Raw genomic sequence first — 19,848 nt, 5'->3', positions numbered from 1 at the left:
TACACTTTGTTTAACAACTGATTGACACACACGCCCTCTAAGGCAGAGGTCCTCAAGGGCCGGTGTCCTGCCTGTTTTCCATAGCGCCCTGCTGCAACACACCTGATTTAAATGATCAGATAATCGGCAAGGGCTGCAGAAGCTGGATTACGATACTGAAGATCCCTGCTCTAAGCGGATTTTGTGCAACTTGGTTTCAGACAAATAACCAGGGCTGGGCACTTGACCCTTTTTTGCTGGTCAGTGCCCCGCCCTCTGGTGACGATCTGGCTAGCCTTGCGGCCAAGACACTTCGGCCATATTTATAAAATAAATAGATAAATAAATAAAGTAGATTAACTTGGGGTGAGGCACGATACACATGATTGACTGCTAACCAATCACAGGGCACATAAACGAAGTGCGTCTGAAACGTTCCGGGTCTGGTGTCTCCCTTTTAGTGTGGGCCAAAGCAGCCAGCATCCTGACAAAAATCCTGCAGCATTCACTTCGTTCAGTGCGCAAAAATAAGTGAGTTTAGTGGCAGGATATGGTTGCTTCGGCATGACAACACGCCTGCCCACTCTGCCCTGAGCAGTGAGTGGTCCTGACTTTGAAGAACATTGCCAGACTGGAGCAACCTCCTTACTCGCCAGATCTGGCTTTGTGTGTTTTTTTTTCCCTCCACTTTCACAAATTAAGGGAGATATTCAGCGGGGAACCTTTTGCTGACGTAAACATCGTTAAGATGGCCGTGAAGCAACTTTAATCTATTTTTATTTTGTAGTTTTATTTGCATTTATTGCGGAAGTGTATTGCCGCCACACGTTTCATATTTTAACCTTATTTGTTTTTTTACATGATAGGTTTAATTTTTTTACGGAATAATGATTATATACTCTTATATACTCTGTAATACTCTTTATTTTATTTGTATTTTATTATACTTATTTTATGTTATTTTGGGGGGGCGTGGCAGAAATATACTTCCTTACAATAAAATACAACATGCATCGAAAATTTGAAAAAGACGCGAGTGAACATGTGGCAACAGTGATGGTAGTTTCAGACAGTACACGTAAACTGGAAAATATCGCGAGAAGACAGCAAACAGGCAAACAACTTATGTGAGATTTAAATTTTCGACGTCATTTCCTGTGATACTTTGTTTCCCGCCCCCTTGAATTAGTGTTCGTCTTCGTTCCCATAACGCTCTGCTGGTGCAAGCCTTGTGGTTGTTAGTATTTTGTTGGTAGGCAACGTTTGCATTTTCGTGAATAATTGTTGTAACACTCCTACGCGCACAGGAGCGTGAAAAAAACGGACAACATGTCGTTGGACACGATAAACATTCACGCACAGGTGGAGTCTGTCCTGGGTGAACTCGTCAAAGTGGCCACAGTGGAGTTGACCAAACTATTCGAGAGCAGATACGGAGCTTTGGCGTCTACGGTGGACTTGGGCCGCGCTGACGACGGCGAGGGCAGCGAGTCTCCGGATTGTTTGTCGTCTGCAGAGAGAACGCGCAGCATCGGGGTGCAAGTAGATGAGGACATTCACTCACCGCTCGAGCTGTCGTGTATGTTTTTTACTAAAATGCTGCTACTTCCACTTTTGCTTGACGGTTGGTTACCCTGCAGTTACTGACGCTTTTGAGCAAGTGTCCCCAATGCCCGCTGAAAACAGTATGCACTGTTAAAATTACATTGATAGTTTGTATGTTCTGCACTTATCGGTGCACTCATGCAGAGTCAATGCAAAGGAATGTGACCCTTGTTGCTCTTTGCAGGTGGCAATTGTTCCCGAGACTGTGGAAAGGAGCAGGATTGTCCCAGTGTTCTTTTTGTGGGAGATAAACCACCAGTCAAGGTGAAGTAATGGGCTTTGGAGTGAGCTGTTTCTAAAGAGGATCCAAGCACAGTTGGGTTTTTGTTTTACTTTGGACTGCAGACAATCTCACGATTGTCGTGTTTTGTTTATAGACGCAGGCGGTGGCAGAGGCTGCGAATGAGGAAGAGTTAAGCATCCTTGAAAATGACTGTGGGCCACAGACAGACGACGCTGCTTTTTGTGGTAAGGGGAGATGCACCAATACCACTCATTTTAGGGTACAAGTAGGCTACTTATATTTTTGCTCTTGCAGATACCTCGGGTATCTTTGGGTGCATTCCTAGCAATCAAATTCAAATTAACATTTCTGCAAACTGTAAAGAAAAAAAATAAAACCCTGTCTTGCTTTGGCCAGCCGAAAGGCGTTTTTTATGTATTTATTATTTATTGTCTACACTGACCCTTTAATTTAGTGCAGCGTGTCTCGCCCCACTCACAAACAAGTATATACCTTAGAAATTGTCCTTGCTTTTGGTTATCGGTCTCAAATTTAAAAGTGTTGGACAATGTGATTTCTGATCATGTGCCTGTGATCTTTGATGTAATAATAATAATAGTGTTTTTCCTACGAGTGAATGCGGCCGTCACTAGTCAGTTCTGATGCCTTTGATCAGTTTTGTTCCCTCTTCAAACACAAGAGGGACTCAGTTCTTGGTACCACTCACCTTGTTGTAATATATTGGATTTTGTGGTTCCATTACAATTTATGTGGCTAAAAGTCAGTCCGGAGACATGGTTCAATGAGAGAACTTGTACAGCTAATAATGCCGCAAAGCTGAACGCAGATGGAAAACGACATGCTACAGTTGTCATGTGAGAAGCAGGATTTGGACACAGGAGCGAACATGACACGGAAGTTGAAAAGTAAAAGTTTTTATCTACGAAAATACCAAGTTACTACAGAGAGCAGGGCTGAATTCAGAAGACATGGAGGAAAGTTGACGTACTGACCATGTGTCAATGAGCAACACGTGCTTAAATAATGTAAGACGTCAGGCCAATATGACATAATAAAGAAGCAAAGCATAAAAGGAATATAGTCGCTAATGCGTCAAGATAGATCAAGGAACAACAGTAGCCTCTGGAATAGGGCTGGGCGATAAACCGAAAATTTACCGTTACCGAAATTTAGTACAATGACCGAAATAATTTTGCCCATGTCGGTAAATTCGGTGTTTAAAAAAAAAAAAAGAAAAGCCTTTTCTGTCTGCGGCAATGTTCATGCCCCTTTAAGACCGCTAGAGCGCCTCTAGTCACGTGACTCCACCCGTCTAATCGAGAAAGAAAACAGACGTCGCTGTCGTAGCTGGCGATTCATATCCAGAAGCGTTTTCACCACCCACAACACAACCATGCTGTGCTGAAAGTTCAAAGTGAGAAGCAAGGTTCGACAAGTGACAACAGCCCATTAACGGAGGCGACACCATACGAGAGAACGTCTCAGAGGTGGACGCAATAGCCTAGCACATAGCTAAAGATTTAGCTCCTCTAGTTACAGTGGAGCGCACAGGATTTAAACGCTTCATGAAAGCCGTATTTCCCGATATGGACTATATCGGGCCGGGAGCTTAGACATGTCAAGCATTTTGCATCTACATCCGACTTGTGGTCGGGTCGCAACATGGATCCCTGATTGAGCCTGACTGTGCAGTACATAGATGACAAGTGGCGACTGCGCACCGGAGTACTCGAGACGGCACATTTTCCCCGATGATGCACACTTGTTTATTTGGCTTGCATTGACATTTTCTTTCATTTTATTTAGCATTTTTTAAATTTGGCATTATTTACATCATGACAGCATCTTGTTGCAATCTATTTGCAGAAAAATATTTTGCAAGAGGTACCCTTTTTCTGCGTTCCACACTGTTGACCTGGGCTCCCTGGTGTCTTATCTGAAGTCAACAGTCTCGAACATGGGTTTTAAACTGGCACATCAGTTCTGTTTTTAGATCCATCTTTTCTTTTATATTAAGCAGCTGTCTATTGAAAAGCGCTTTCTTTCACAATTGCACTTAAAAACAATAATCCATACCATCGTTACATTTTATACAGTAGATGATGGTCATGCACTTTATTTTGGAGTTGTCCAGTCCTCCCTCAAGCGTCTGTAGTTGGTCCAAAATGCTGCTGCCTGAGTTCAGAAGAGGAAGCACATAACCCCAATTCTGGCCTAAACTGGCTCCCAGAACATTTTAAGATACTTCTATTTGTCGATCCTCTCTGAGGCTAGTAATCCGTATTCTCACAATATTGCGTATATACATTTGTGTTCAATGTTACAAAAATGGCTGAAGAATGTGAAGATGTCTTATTGAAACCATTCACTTTAGTTTTTGCAGATCAAAGCCCACCGACTAAGAAGAAGCCTCCTGTGGTGCAACCCCACCTGAGCGATGACTGGTTTATTTGCCCGCTAACAACAAAGCCCGAGTCTCCTTCACCTCAGCCTGATACATCTGAGACGCCCGTTGCGGCGGAGCTTCAGCAAGCTTGCACCAGCACGGCCAAGTGCAGGGCCTTTAGCGCGCCCCTTTGCGATAGAGTCGCAACTCCGGCACCCATTGGCCTTTGGGAACATGTGCCTGCGCCAAAGGAGACGGCAAACCTCCTCCAGATGAAGCTGAAACTCACCTCGCCAGACCAGAAGCTGAAAAGTGCGTGTGCGGTACAACTAGTCAACGTCCTGACTGCAGAAGAGTTGCGGGTGAAGATTCAGAAGAGCGGTGGCCACAGTAAAAAGCCACCCATGCCTAAAGATTTGCGCCGCCACCAAGGCATGCACACAGGCCACCGCCTCTGCTGCTTCACTGCGTGTGAAAAAGGCGTTTGGCGACTCCAGAAAGCCATCGGTCACTCGCGCGACGGCTACACCTGCGGCACTTGCAGCAAAGCGTTCAAGCGGCGCAAGATTCTCCGGCGCCACGAGCGCTTCCACACGGGTGAAAAGCCATACTCATGCCCCAAGTGCTCCAAGACATTTGCGCTCAGGAAGAGCCTCCGCCGCCACATGAGATTCCACACGGGGGAGAGGCCGCACAAATGCACGCACTGTGATAAAAGTTTCCGCCTGCGAGAAAATCTAAAAACACACCTGAGATTTCACACTGGTGAGAAGCCGTACCAGTGCAGCTTGTGTGGAAAGATGTTCAGGATCCTGGGGAATCTGGAAAGCCACAAACTCAACCCATGTGGATTATTTGCGCCGTCATTCCGGACCATCGCTGGCTTATAGCTGAGAACTCGTGCCCCACCTTTCACACTACACTGTGACTTTTTCCCTTTAAGACGACGACAACAATCTTAAATTCTGTCATTTTTTTTTCTCCACTTTAATTTCCATAAATTCTTGTGGAAAGTTTACGTCTTTGAAATAGAAATTCTGCATTCCTTACGACAACTATATGAAAGGGAATAATAAAAGGCCGAGACTATGATATGACTGTGTGAAAGGGGCTATTCCGCAATGCTGGCACCATTGCCTGCCACAGGAAGCAAACCTTATGAAGGTTCCATTAAAACATTTGCAGGTTATTTTTTTTGGATGTTCTGTCACTGCTTATTGAGCTCATATTCTAGTTAATATACTTGTGTTAAGTTTTGTGACTGGACCAAGTTCTCAGGTGCTACTACTAATGCTAGAAGAAGATGGTGGGGTTGTGGATGATTTATCCAAAGTGTTGGGAAATTCCTAATTTGCATTTACTGGTAAGGAAAAGAAATGTGGAGCTTTACACTTGACAGCTTACCAAATACTTGTTCATTTATTGATCCAATACAAACACTGTAGTGAAGAATTCTGTTTCTAATATTTTGGACAACATAAACGTTGCAGAGACAATCGCAAAGAGAATTTTTGTGTTTGCCGCATATTCAGCTCTGGAATTGGAAATTAAAAGTCGGCCAGGGGTTCTTTTTGTTTTCTGTTTTTAGTCTATTTTTGCAGTTTAAGGACCCTTTGTTTTACAGTGTTTTGATACAAGTGTTTTTGTCTTTTCGATGTTTTAAAGTTGTGCGTCTTCATGATACTTGAAATGCCATTTGCTTTATTGTTGCTTGAATCACTACTACTGTACTTGCTACTTTGTTTCATAGTCGCAATTACAGAATGTAGCAGGAGAATTTAAGGTTCAAGAACTACTGATTTGTATGTTTTTCATCATTTGTATATGAGTATGTTTTGAAAGATTTACAAAATTGGCATATGAATTCAGATTTAATAATAAAAAAATTCTGTGTTTTCGCATTTTCTTTTTTATATATTGTAAATCCCTGATCTGACCGGACAGAAACAATCCTTTGCACAATTCAAAAGTATCCTCATCGAGTGTGTTCCACCTATGCATTTAAAATGTTGCCCATGTATGTATCGTGTAGATTTTTATGTTTGTGTCCACAAATAGTGATTTTTATTTTGCCATTTCACACACTTAAAACTATATCGTAGTTTCAAATTTACTATAAATCAATATTAGGCCAGTTTTTAAGACTTTTTGGATGATGGTACATGCTTTGCACGTATTTTATCCAGTGGCCCTAAACTTTTATTTTTGTTGCGTTGCGTGACAGGATTCTGTGTTTATTGATGATCAAGCGTTTAACCACATACCCCACAGATTGGCGATTGAGTTCATCAGAGAAGACGCTTCGAAGGATGGGTCTCTTACTCCCCAAATCATTGTTCCAATTCTTTGTTTATGGCATGAACATGAGCTATCTTTGACATTTATACTTCGTGGTCGACCGTGCGCTTCATACCACAATGTGATTATCTTAGTCAGAGATATGTTCCTCCCCACAATGGAATTCGCTGCCAGTAATTCCTGTTGGTTACATCCAACAAACATTCACACTGAAGCATTGTGTTATGATTATTGGCATTATTTTAAACATTTACGGGACAGAATGTCAATTATAATTTTAGCAGGTTCATATTTACTAAATATGTTAAACATTGATTAAACAAGAAGCATTTATCAAATGAAACTAGAAGTACCATGAATATAGGAATGACTGGGATTGTAGTCATGGTGTTTACTGATTTATTATATTATTCCCATATATTAGATTTATATTACTTAGTTTAAATGTGTGAACTCTGTTGAAATTTTCAGTCGTAAGACCTCAAACTTGCACCAACAGTATTTTCATGACCTACACTTGCATTCACAGCAAACATATTCAGTCTACACATTACAAACCAGACAGCACTTCATGGACACAAATACGATGAAGCACATTTTCCACAAAGGCCGTAGAAGATGCAAACATACCAAATTGGGCACTGGAGGGGTCGCAAGGTTGCTATTTCAACAACACGTTGTGAAAGACATAATTTGAGATCGGAGCACACACATACGTGCACACCGACAAGATTAGAGGGGAATGCCAGCGGGGAGAGAGACGGAGCGACAACCCCAAAAAAATTCTCACCTTTAGTTTATTTTCTTAGTTAACTAAAACAACATTGCACCAGGGGACATTTGTTTAAAAAACCACAACATACATATTTCAGGAAGGGTGGGGGTTATGCATTGTATTGATCTTTACTTCGATTTAGTTTTCATGTCTTGTATGTTGCTTATATGTTCAATAAATCAATCTAAAAAAAATGTCAATCCATCATTAAGTCTGCTGCATAACCATTTTATAAACCACCAAACTTGTCAGATCAATGTTCGACCTTCCTGCTTCACTCACCCTTAATGCATAAATACAGAGCGTATTTGTTTCTGTCTGTACATCGGCACAAACGACTCGCTGCCTGGGGACAGTAGAAGAGGACGACCTTGAACAATCTAACCTGCAATTTCAAGATCTTTGACATAATAAAGTTGTTTTCGACAATACAACAACACGGATAAAAAACAATTCCAAGATTCTTTATTTTCAGGTTTCTTTTACAACAAACGCAACGCAGCAAGAAAATAACACGTCTGCTTTAAAAACTCCTTTTCTAATCATCTTTTCAACATGGCCGGCAACACATTTTGACATTCGGTTACATCCTGCTCCCATTTTGCAATATAAAGTCCAAAGTATGACTCTCTGGCTGGTAGTAGTCACATCCGTCAAACAGCTGTCACAATGAAATGTCCTCAATTACTCTATGCATTTAAGATGAGCAAGATGTGCTTCTACATTATAAAAATGTATAGTTGGCAATAATCGGCATCAAATGTCTGACTGTCGTAAGAGCACAGTGGACCTTCCTTATTCAAAGTAAGGCATTTTCAGCCAACTACAGAACACAACAGAATTAGACTGTTTCTCCCTATGTACAACACAACGACTACAGTACCTAAAAATAACAAATCTGAGGATCATCTCTTCAATTGACCAGCAATCCATTTTCTTTTCCGCTTAATCCCTATCGTAGCTAACTTTGGGCAAAAGATGGACTATGCCTTGAGTCTGACTGCCAGTCAATCGCAAGGCATATAATAGAGCCAGACAATCATTCACAGTCACTGAGCGGGAACAAAATGACATGCAGGCGAACCAGTAGACAACGAGTCCCTCTTTAATAAATCCCAACTACTGAGACTAAAATGTTTATCTTCCAATTGCTTTGTAGGGCATCATTTAAAGTAATACAAAAACCTATGATGAACAATACTGGATGCTTCAACGAAATGTTGGTGCCTCACTACAGGCTGTATTCCTATTGACGGGTTTAAAGAACACTGAAAAAAATGCCGCCGTCTTTAATAATCCTTTAAAGTAACAAGTTGCAGTCCAAGTTGCAGTCCAATGATAGTCGGCAATCTGAAGTCCTGTCATTTATTTCACTGTTCCCATGGTTTGGTTCCTGATGGAGCACCACGCTTTGAAAATATCACTGTTGGGAGAAAAAAAACAAACATCCATATAACATGCTCACAACTTTAGTGCACTAGTTTTGTTCCTATTTGTCAGTGAATCACAAACTCACCTGCAATGAGTGGCCACACACTCATTACTGCAATATTCTTTGTCCCAATCTTCGCTTTCTACTGCTGGGTTTGTACAGCCGGACCTTACGCACACGCACGGCACAGCGGCATCATCACATGGCTCATTTACCTCCATCTCATCCTGAAATATGGCATCGAAAAGCAATATTATTGTAATCGGTATAATGGCTGTCTTGGGTGCAACAATTGTCAGCTATGAAACGGCATCAGTCACAAAGGCACTTCTCAAACTCTGAGGATGTTGTGTAACTAAAACAGATTACATATTATTTGTAAATTGTCAAACAAGAAACCAACAATTACTGAAAACAGCGCTTAATCTTCTCCTACTATGTTTCACAAGATGGGAGAACACAGATATAGGGATCTTCGCCCATTCCTCTTCGCACAATCTCTCAAAATTATCCAGCGACGTGTTCTCTCCATTACACTCTTTTCTTGAGCTCACGCCACAGGTTTTCAATCGGGTTGGGCATGGGAGGAACTTGATTCTGTGTCTGGAGAACCATTTCTACAATTTTTGCAAAAGTACGCTTTTGCAATAACAACTTAATTTGAAAGCTTAACCAGGGTGCCAATAATTTTGGAGTGCACAGCATAACTTTTATAGGTGAGCCCAATTTGACCATAAACTTGAATGCACATCTCCAACTTTTAAATGTCTCAATACTTTTTAATGCTCGAATAAGTTCAATTGTGTAACAACTGAGGGGTTTGACTTTGCAAAACATCGACTGACGGACTAAGTACTGACGGATCTTCAACACCAAAAGGAAAATGTACCTCTTCTGAAGGCAGAACCTCTGAGACGACCTCCTCATCATGCTGACTTGCTGACCCAGCAGAATTCACCACCTGCACTCCTGCCACAAGTGTGGAGGCAGTAACTGCTGATGCCACTGTAGCCGTGGTGGGGATGATGATGGGCTGCGTGTCTTTTCTCTGCAAAGAGGCGGGAACTATTTTTATCTGAAGCGGAGGCGGAGGGGCAGCTGTGATGGTCACAGGGAGTCCCGCGGCGCTTCCTCCCTCCCGAGGCTTTGCCTGGAGTAAGCGTGGCGGCGCTGGCGCCATCTGTTGGAGTGGTGGCGGTGGTGGGGCGTTCTGCATCTGCTGCAGGGGTGGCGGCTGGCGGGGGGCGCCGGACACCACGAGGGTGGGTTGCAAAGTGTGAATGCCACCGGGCAGCAGGGTGACAAACTGGCCCCCAGCCTGAAGCATGTGTTTGGGGATGAGGATCTTGGTGATGGTCTGGGCTTGTGGTACCGCAGCAGCGGCCGCTGGGGCAGCTGCAGGAGGCGCGGCCGTTTTGGTTGCACCTGTACGGGAACGAGTTGCCCTCTCCGGGATATCAAGAATGATGTTCGAGGCACAAATGTTGGTGATGGTGTTCTCTTCTATGTTGTTTGCAGGACGGACTACCTGGTGGCTAACAGGGGGGGCAGCAGCAGGAGCTTGAGGTGGAGGTGGAGGTGGAGGTGGCGACGGTGTCTCAACCTTGACACAGGCGGGCTGAGGTGTGAAAGGAGATGGAAAAATGAACAAAATCAGGGAAATTTTCGATTGCTGTAACACAATCAACACAATCTCACCTGTGACAGTTGACTGGCTCGGTAAACTGCGAGAGCTTTTAAATATTCCTTTTTGGCAGCATCTGTCTTTTTTTTATACACCTAAAAGAACAATGACTGAGTTAAGGACATTTATTCAATTGACTTCCAGTAGTGCAATTAGTTTGTTTTTGTGTTCTTTTGTTATTATGGATCACCACAGTAAAGTACATGTTAGGTTGAAGATATATTTTATCCCATATTTTACTCTATTAGTATTGCAAAAGAATTGTTCCACAGCGTGACCTATGTTTGACCATATGGATGAGAAGACTTCAAGAGAAGCGGATGCCTGAAGACTGGATCAACGTCTGCAACATCAAAGGAGGTGTGCCGAGACACACCTCTGAAACAAAAGGACTGAGACTTTAGTGCCAGAGCACTAAAAGGCGTATCTGCCTTTTCAATCAGTAAATGACTGCCATTGATGTCTGTCTTTCCTCTTGTGTCTGAAATGTTTACATGTTCCTGCTGGTGCTCCCCCCTTCATTCTTTAGTGCAAATACATTGTATTGTTAGGGACTTCCCTAATAAAATCGAGGGCTCGGCGGAGTGTGCTCCAGAACGACGTTGGAGATGTAACTGAGCACACTTCCGTTTGTTCTCCTCGCGAGTAAAAGATCAACTCTTGTCTTCCTTTCATTCATTTTGCCTATGTTCAGTGAATGCTTAGGTGATTGAACCTGACAGTACAGATGATTACTAATATATTTACGAGTTCAATGTTATGTCTACCTCACTCATCATCCAAGTTAAGATTCACGGGAAAATTTAGTTACTCATCAAATCACATAATATTACTATGTTGTTTTTATTTGGTTTGATGATGCCCAAATTTCATCTTGGAATAAACTTTCACTACCAAAGGCAATTACCATAAATTGCCTCAAGGTTGCAGCAGAGACTTAAGCACATACTTCAGCCACAGTGGTGACCTTTGCAAGTTTTGTGCATTACGTTAACGATCAATAATATACAGGAGGACACCTGATTCCTATTATCCTATTATTTACTAAAGGCACTCAAAAAACGGCCGAATATTATGGACCAAAGAAGAAAGGTGAACTCCAGTATTTACAGCTTGAATTGAGGCATTGTGAGCGTTTTCAACGTCACGGTCGTGTCTGGAGTAACATTTGTGCGAGTCACGTTTTTAGCACATTGACAACTCACCTGTCTATATCATACCACATAAAAAAAATTAAGTAGAGAGACAGAGAGAGAGATGCCTTTTCAAGCAGGAAATGTAGTCACTATTTTTGAGATAGTGTCAACTAAAAACCAAAATAAGGTTTAATACGCACTCTGTGCTGTCGATAAAGTGTTATCTAGCTTCAAAAACCCAAGTTCAAAAAAGGGGGAAAAAAAATTAATCGCAGCACAGTATGCAATCAAATAATCAGTAAAGTAGCATTTGAAAGGTAACTGGAGCTAAGTAAAATGAGCAATTTTATTTAACTATACCTTGTTCTTTTTAGCTTCAACAAAAGACAAAATATAAAAGCACATGCACACCTGTTTCTGCTCTTCAGCCAGGCTATCCCACATGGAAGCCACAATCTTTGACACCTCTCCAAAAGAAGCATTTGGATTCTGGCCCTTGATGGCGGCCTGGGTGTCTCGAAAAAACAGAGCATATGCAGAAACTGGCTTTTGTGGCTCATTGGGGTCTTTCTTCGGCCGGCCTATTTTGGCGACTGTAGCTGATGTGGTTGGTGTCGAGCCGGCCCTTTTGGCTGTTGTCAGGGAGATGGAGGACTGGACAGCTGGATGGGAGAGGACTGAGGATGAAGACATAGACATGGGGGAGTCTACCAGCACACTCCTCTGTGACAGACACATTAGAGTGCAAGTTAGTTGCGGGGCCAGTGAGAAAGTTTGTAACATTAATGTGGTGTTAAAAGAATCACAGAATACAAGTATTTGGATAGCCCAAGAACTAATATTTAAAACACAGACATATGCTTTAAGTAACCAACTAAAGTTATTAGACATATATGGTAGTAAAAAAAGGAAATCTATAGTGGAGCAAAACAAAATGACTCTCTGCTGCTTATTCCATTTTGGATTATGGTGCCATATCAGGCTGCGCATTTAAAGATCAGAGGAAATTCCACTTAATTTATTGCTAACAAACGATGCAAAATGTCACTGGCATAACATACGGCTAACAGAGGTATTTGCGGGTTTAGACCCAACGAACTGCAACATATGTAGATAAATAATACTCACAGTTAATATTACAGAGTCTTCCTGAATCACTTACAGTTGCAGTACAAGTAGTTTCTTCCATCTTTGTTTTCTGCATGACTGTATTATGCTGTCTCCTGGTGTTTATCTGTCTGTTTTTTTTAAGTACAACCGTACGGAGTGCAACTTTTTTAGGGAGAGCCTAGAATGGCATTATGGCATTTCCACTCATTTCATTAGGGAGAGACAATTTAAGATATGCATGTTTTGAGTTACAGGCATGGTCATGGCACAAAGTAAACTTGTATCTCAAGGCACCACTGTATTCCATAACTTACTCAAACTCTAAACACTTGTTACCGTGAACTATTTCAGTGATATGATCAAGAGCTAATCTACTTTGCTTTAGAATGCAACCATTTTTGCTCTGTGGTTGATCTGTGTCACTCCTCTGCGCTCTCGACGTCATTGAAAATGAGGACGTGCCTCCATAATCATCGAAAATTTAAATAAAGCTTTGAAATGTTGGTAATTTGTGTGTATAAAGGCCTTTCACCTTGAAGTCATCCATGTCCTCATCTTGTAAGGAGCCAGCTGGAGAAGGTGTCGCAGACAGCGGCGGTTCGGAGGTCCCTGCTGGAGGTCCTATGCATTCCCCTCCTAGACCCAGCGCCAGCTCCGTTTGGTTAATGGTCGATAGCTGACCGCTTCCTAAAAGACCATGAGCAATGTCGGCAAGTTGAACATCAATGGTCATTGGGGACGAGCTGCCAAAATGGGAGCCGCTGCTGTTACCCAGCTCCTGAGGACAGATGATATGGAAAACAAAGTAGGAAAGTTTATGTTTATGAAATCATAACAGCAAGGCAAATGTGTAATAGCTATTTGATGATTAAAGGTGAAAACAATTTTGAAGAATCGTCAAACACATTAGCAAAAAGATTAGATTAATTAAATGAGTTCAGTTGGGTGACCTGGCCCATATAGGCTCATTGGCTGCCTACGTCACAACGACATGTAACCGTCTACCTTATATATATTATATAAATCACCACCAGTAATGTGTACCAGTTGGTCAATAAAAAAAAGCAGTTAATATGCATTTCCTGCATTTATTTTGATTTTGGTCCTCAGGGGGAATTTATCGCGCATTTATTGTTATCGAGGTAAAATTGCCCAATTTATCCCGATATTGATTTTAGGTCATATCGCCCAGCCCTAACTACTTGTATCATTAATGATTGCACACTCACATTTTTGTTTTAGTCTAATCGGACATTCATTGTCAGTTAATCTCCTGTCTTCTGATGATTAGTTTAGTCTAAACAGTCTTTCATTGTCAGTTAACTACCCGTTTCCTGGAGTCAAGCTCTAATAAAAGAGGAAGCGGCGGGACAAGAGACCAGAGGGTGCGTGGAGCTGAACTGAGCAAGTCGCCTGTCTGCTCTGGCCTCTCTCCCTGCCGCGGCCGGTAAAAACGAACGACATTCCCTGGTTCCTCCTGGCCTTTCAGCCACCTTTTTATTTCGGCCGTTACCTTTAGTAAGTTATTTCAGTAAGCTCTCCCAAAAGGCGTCAGGGCATTTAAACCTGACAAATCCACGCCTCAGAAGAATTCCACGATCCAGAATTTAGGGCTACCGTCAGACTTCAAAGAATCACGTCTTTGGCGTTGCACACACATTTGCATGTTACGCGTGGTGGGTGTGTCAGAAGCGGAGATGGAAGAATAGCCCATAAGAATTTGACTTAATTGCGAATGAGAGAATCTACCCACTGGTGTTTATGAAACATGCTAAAATAATACAACAGGTTATTTGTGACAAAAATGTTTTTACAATTTTTTTCCCTTCCATCACAAAATTGCGTGACGTCGTGCAACGGTCAACATAAAGATGTTTTCAATTCAAAATTGATCTGGGCACATTCTAATTTAGACAATTAAAAATACAAAAATAGTGACCAATTTACATTGATTTTTGGGGGATTTTAAAAGACCACAGCATATAATTTAAAATGAGTGGTATCTTGTAAAAACAATTATTATTATTATTTAAAAAAATGACTGATCTTTTAACATTCTAGTTTTGACGCAAGCCGTGTTTAATTTTACTGTCTGAATATACAATAAAATACAACTTTATTAGTATAGGAGCTAGTCAAATGAAAAACGTGCAGCAAGTCACAAATGGTCCCTCAGGCAGTCTTTGGACACGACTAGTATAGAAAAACAATTACACCAACAAATTATTTCAAGTCCATAATTAACCTAACAAATTCCTTGTGTGTTTACAACATACTTGGCCAATAAAGATTATTCTGATTCTGACATGCATGTGTTTGGAATGATGGTGGAAGCCAGAGTGCAGAGAGAAAACCTATGCACTACTTTAGCTTCCCCACATATTCCAAAAACACATTTCTTAAAGTTCAACAAAGACTGTGAATGTGAGTGTGAATGGTTGTCAGTATAAGCCCTTCGATTGGATGGCGACCATCAGATCACGGCGTACACCACCGCCTGCCCATAATCAGATGGGATTACTATTTTGGTTCCATGAAATGTATGTACCCTAGTTAATATCTAACAGGCAGAATTCTTCATTTTGTAGTCTCTATCTTGGCTGCACTGGTTTAAGTGGTACATGTGGATGTTGAAATTATTTTGTCAGATTTCAGCCTCCATGTGATGCCAAATTAACCTAATCTTCCCGGGACTTTCTGAACTAGTATTGTGGGCCATCTTTCAAATTCATACAAGCAAAACATTTGACAGTAGGCAATTAAAGAGGTGGACTCAGTTGGCTAAATTCCCATCGAAAGGCCAAGTACCAAACACAATGTCCGCCGTTGCCTAATAGACATTTGCAGCTCATGTAAATAGCCATGTGGTGAAACAGGAACTCAAGCAATTTTATAGGATGACGTGCATACCAATGATGAGGAACTGAGAAGGGCTCCTCCATTCGCCTGAGCCATGCCCGCCATGTTGAGATGCTCCAGGCCTTGAGAGCCGGTGTTCACAAAGGGAGATGCAAAAGACGGATCATTAGCTTCCACCACCAGGTTGCTAACCAGGTTACGAGAATCCGAGGGTCCCACGGTGACATCTGACCCGTCTGACAGCTCGAAGTGGGACACTGCTCCAGCAATACCTAGGGACGTGTCTGGGTCGAGTGAGATGGGGGGAATCTCAAAAACTTCATCTCCGAGGCTCGGCGTGTGGAAAGTCTGCTGTGATGTGGGAACAAAATAGTTGTTGGGTGGTCAGAAATTGTGCACATTATGGAAAGCCGTTTGATAATTAATGTCCTTGATATCAAGTTTAAGATACAGGTCTGTCTCACTAGTAATGTTTTTTAGACAATGAGTCCCACTGTGGGGGCTTGTGGCCCATGGCACACACTACTAGGCCCAACTCATTGGCATGTTTCACGTACTAGTAGAATAAAAATGCCCGCTAGTAGTTTTGCCCATCATGTATAAGTCCTATTAGTGAGGCCAAAGAGCATACTACTACATGGACTTTAATATGCATATTAGGGATAACGAAGGGTCATTCTATGTCATTCTCCCAAATTTAAAAAAATCTTCCCACCTGACGATCACAGAATTTCCTGAACAAAATCGAGTATAAAGATACACTTGTTAATAGGGAAAGAAAAGAGAGGGGAAAAAATATTTAAAAAACTAAATACTAGGGCCCTACTGTCAATAGTTTTCTCATAAAATGTCATTGAATGAGGGGCGGTTTATTCGGTCTTGGCATCTGAAGTGAAATATGGTTTATTAATGTTGTTTTACCACATAAATGCTGCATAATAACCATTTTATACCTATATACACGCGTTAGTAGATGTCTGTGTCTATGTGTTACGAGAATGGGAATAATTGGAGGGAATTTGCACAGGGCCTAAGTAATTAAATAGGATGGTTGAAGGCACCAAGAATGTCTGACTCATGCGAAAAGGTACAGCCGATACCGAAAAAAGGCAGTATCGAAAAGGGAGTAAGGATTTGCAAAGGCCAAGGTTGTGCGAAGGGCCATGCAAACCATCAAAGCGCACTCGAACGGGAGGGGATGCGGTGCGATATTGGCTATAAGAATGTGACGGAGGCAAAACGTAAGTGGAGTCGGCTGAGGGTTCTACGCGCGGACGCCCAGCATCGTATTTTTTGCTCGCATTACTGAGGACGCCGGGGCTCTCCGTCCTTCCAGCACACGGTAATGAGATTTATGTATTGCATGTAATCTATGAGTTGAAATACAATTGTTGCTTGCTTGCTTGTACACTTTATACTGTGGGTTAAATAAAATGTGCCGCTTGTTTAACGCAGTGAAGTGTTTGCTGTCCATGTAAGTCGCCGACGATCCGCGATCCTGAAGTTAATAATAAGTCATAGCAATTGATCATGAGTTGTGACTATTATATTATTTGATACTGTAATTGATTATAAGCAGTGTCTACTCAAGGGCTCACGCTTGTCTGATCGGATATAACAGACAGCTTAACCCATTGTAGCCTGGCGATTGGGCATCAGTCTCGCTACTCATCACTCTTATTGATGCTGTAATTGATCATAAGCAGTATCAGAATTGTTTCAAAACAGCATCATACTCTGAAAATACATTTTTAAACGTCAACATCTGGAAAACTGTCTCACCAGTACTCTTCAAAATGTGTACAGCGTATATCTTTTACTAATCACCTGCAGACATGGATCGTCAGGAGTGTAGCTCAAGTATAACCTAATATGGTAAACAGCTAATTTGAAGTTTGAGCTCCCAGTGTTGAAGATAAAATACTTCTATCAACTCTGCCTCTATCTTGTGAAGCATTCTCCATAATATGTTGTCTCTTGGATGATTAGTTTCACAGAAATCAAGGCTCATAAATGGAAATAAACAAATCAAAACCCAACTTCAGATCCATATTCCCAAAAACTTATCAACATGTATGAGGTATCATTCAACCTTGCATTTCTTTTAGATCATATTCTTGTTAAAATCGTATTTCAAAATGGGAGGGTGTGTGGCTACATTTTGGCACAGTGATATTTTTTTTTAAATCTTGATTATAGGTGGTGTATTTGGTACTGCGTGTGCAAGCCTACTAGCAAACATCACAGCATGGCAATTGAAAAAGACTCACAAGACTTTTCTACAGAGTTGAATCTTAATGCTCCCAGGCCAACTAAAGCATGCCAATGAGAAGTGTCTCATTGCATCAGATGGAAGTTCTCTCCACAGGAACAGGCATAAGTATGCCATCAAAAAAGATGAGCACAACAGAGAAGTTCAGTAAAGAATTTGTAAAATTATTGTCACATCAATGAGACCATGGAATTATATCTGTAACGTAAAATCTTTCTATGCTCAAATCAATTTTATTATTCGATTAGGTGCAGTCTTCAATATTATTCCATTTGCTTGTCCGTAGTATACATAAAATGATGCTTTCGGCATATTCAACAAACATTCAGGGACTTAGTGCCCTTATAAAATGCAACATTGGAACATTTAAATGCTTTCGTAAGGCTACGTTTATCAGTAGCGTTTAGTCGTTGGTAAAGGGTTAAAAAAATATACAATTGAATTGTTCTGTTGTGACGTACTAAGTTACTAAAAAAGAGAATATTTACGGGACATTATGACTTGCTCAGGTGGGAAGCATTTGATAAAATTAAACCAAATGACGCTCAAACGACTTCCCATAGCACTGTGTTACTTTATATCGTCCAAATGTGAAATGTGTGAAACATAAGGAATCGCTTACCTCAGCGGACAAAAAGTGATGAGGACCGCCACCTATGGTTAGATAACTATCGCTTCCCTCTGAAAACTGAAACGCATGGTTGGCATTAAATGACAAATTTGACTCACATTTATTCAAGTTGGTTTTCCCCCAGACTTGTATTTGCAAACACATGTGGTTGGGTTACCTTATTTGCCTCGGGGTATCCACCATATCCTTGACTGTCCAAAAACTCAGAATCAACATTTTGGGCACAACCATCAGGAAGTCCAGAATAAAAATTAAGGTCCATTTTGAAGCAAAAATATTATTAGTATTTACGTCAAAAATATATACTAGATCCAATTCATTCATGGACATCACAACAATAACGAAAATGTCACTAGCTAACTGGCTAGCTAGCTAAGTGGCTAGCTAACCAACTAACATAACGTTAAGATATTAAACTAAGGCCTGGGGACCTTTGCGGCCTTAGGGTGACATTACACAGACAAAACGATCATATTCGATGTCAGAGAGTTTGTGCAGAAGTCAAAAATAGCGTCTCGTGTGAGGAAAAGCTCCGATCAAACGGAAAAGCCATTCATCTCGAGTGTGCAACGTTACAACGTACACTGGATAGTTCAAGGACCGTCGGAAAACAGAGGAACACCAAAATACTCGTTAACACAACGTGGTATTTATAGAGCACCTGCGACAGTAACGAAATTGTGAACTAAATCTAATTCAGTGTTTATAAGCAAAAGTATATTTATATATCGCACATGGAACCCGCCGAGAGTCAAATATAAAACAATGTGCCCATTTCGTTCCCTAAAAAACTAAAGCACAGGAATGTAACTTGACGTTTATTTCACGTCAAGACTACGTGATATTACGCCCTTTGTCAAGAATCAAATGCAGATCGGGGTCAGGGGCCGACAATTTTAATGAAAAGGGCCGGTGGGTCGAAGCGTAAGAAGATCGCGGTGGGCGGAGGACTGAGCGGCGAAAAAAGGGTCAAGTGCCCAGCTCTGGCAAAAAAGTTAAAACGCGCTTATGGTTCATGTGAAACAGGAAGCCCAAATTGTTATTGTACTATTATCCAAGAAAAAAGCATTTCATTATGGCATGTCGTTTTAAATTTGCATCAAGTACACAGACTTCCTATTTTATACAATACGGTTACCTTTCGTTAACAGTGTTACGTCACTACCCACAACATCCTGTACTGCTTCTCCTCACTCGGGTCACAAGGGTGCTGGAGCCTATCCCAGCTGTCTTCGGGCAGTGGGCGGGGTACACCCTGAACTGGTTGCCAGCCAATCGCAGGGCTCACATAGGCGAACAACCATCCAAGCTCACACTAATACCTAGGGGCAATTTAGAGTGTCCAATTAACCTGCCATGCATGTTTTTGGAATGTGGGAGGAAACAGGAGTACCCGGTGGAAAACCACGCAGGCATGGGGAGGCAAACTCCACACAA

The 19,848-nt window shown here is 41.6% G+C and overlaps 2 protein-coding genes across 6 annotated transcripts; one reads left to right on the top strand and one right to left on the bottom strand.

Moving 5' to 3' along the window:
* Positions 1 to 1,137: 1,137 nt before the first annotated feature.
* LOC148325673 (uncharacterized) lies at positions 1,138 to 6,115 on the top strand. Its single transcript, XM_088312059.1, has 4 exons — positions 1,138 to 1,558; positions 1,769 to 1,848; positions 1,962 to 2,052; positions 4,203 to 6,115. The coding sequence occupies exons 1-4, from the start codon at positions 1,309 to 1,311 to the stop codon at positions 5,102 to 5,104; spliced, it is 1,323 nt and encodes a 440-aa protein (XP_088168185.1). The 5' UTR covers positions 1,138 to 1,308; the 3' UTR covers positions 5,105 to 6,115.
* Positions 6,116 to 7,735: 1,620 nt separating this feature from the next.
* tox4a (TOX high mobility group box family member 4 a) lies at positions 7,736 to 19,045 on the bottom strand. Of its 5 annotated transcripts, none has more exons than XM_088312036.1 (10): positions 18,569 to 19,045; positions 18,403 to 18,468; positions 15,560 to 15,859; positions 13,182 to 13,427; positions 11,951 to 12,262; positions 10,418 to 10,498; positions 10,248 to 10,337; positions 9,609 to 10,166; positions 8,804 to 8,946; positions 7,736 to 8,710 (listed from the first exon to the last, which is right to left on the bottom strand). In XM_088312036.1, exons 1-10 carry the CDS (start codon positions 18,671 to 18,673, stop codon positions 8,653 to 8,655), a joined length of 1,959 nt encoding a protein of 652 aa, XP_088168162.1. In that variant the 5' UTR covers positions 18,674 to 19,045; the 3' UTR covers positions 7,736 to 8,652. The 5 variants fall into 5 exon arrangements, with proteins under 5 accessions (XP_088168162.1, XP_088168163.1, XP_088168164.1 ...); XM_088312037.1 differs by having other exon boundaries at positions 9,609 to 10,337; positions 15,560 to 15,630; positions 15,781 to 15,859; XM_088312038.1 differs by having other exon boundaries at positions 9,609 to 10,337; positions 15,560 to 15,630; positions 15,781 to 15,856.
* Positions 19,046 to 19,848: the final 803 nt, after the last annotated feature.

Source organism: Idiotropiscis lumnitzeri, chromosome 12 (assembly GCF_059441095.1).
Source record: "Idiotropiscis lumnitzeri isolate Australia: NSW breed Sydney's pygmy pipehorse chromosome 12, RoL_Ilum_1.0, whole genome shotgun sequence".
Classification (NCBI taxonomy): Eukaryota; Metazoa; Chordata; class Actinopteri; order Syngnathiformes; family Syngnathidae; genus Idiotropiscis; species Idiotropiscis lumnitzeri.
Note: the sequence above shows the minus strand (reverse complement) of the source record. Positions and strands in the feature narration are given on the sequence as shown.

Excerpts from the sequence above, each read along its gene's own strand:
- LOC148325673 (XM_088312059.1), top strand. The coding sequence starts at position 1,309 with ATGTCGTTGGACACGATAAACATTCACGCACAGGTGGAGTCTGTCCTG. Across the intron at positions 1,559-1,768 it reads CTCACCGCTCGAGCTGTCGT|GTGGCAATTGTTCCCGAGAC; the intron begins GTATGTTTTTTA and ends TGCTCTTTGCAG. Across the intron at positions 1,849-1,961 it reads GAGATAAACCACCAGTCAAG|ACGCAGGCGGTGGCAGAGGC; the intron begins GTGAAGTAATGG and ends TTTTGTTTATAG.
- tox4a (XM_088312033.1), bottom strand. The coding sequence starts at position 18,673 with ATGGACCTTAATTTTTATTCTGGACTTCCTGATGGTTGTGCCCAAAAT. Across the intron at positions 18,469-18,568 it reads GATACCCCGAGGCAAATAAG|TTTTCAGAGGGAAGCGATAG; the intron begins GTAACCCAACCA and ends CATGCGTTTCAG. Across the intron at positions 8,947-9,608 it reads AGGTTCTGCCTTCAGAAGAG|GATGAGATGGAGGTAAATGA; the intron begins GTACATTTTCCT and ends GCCATATTTCAG.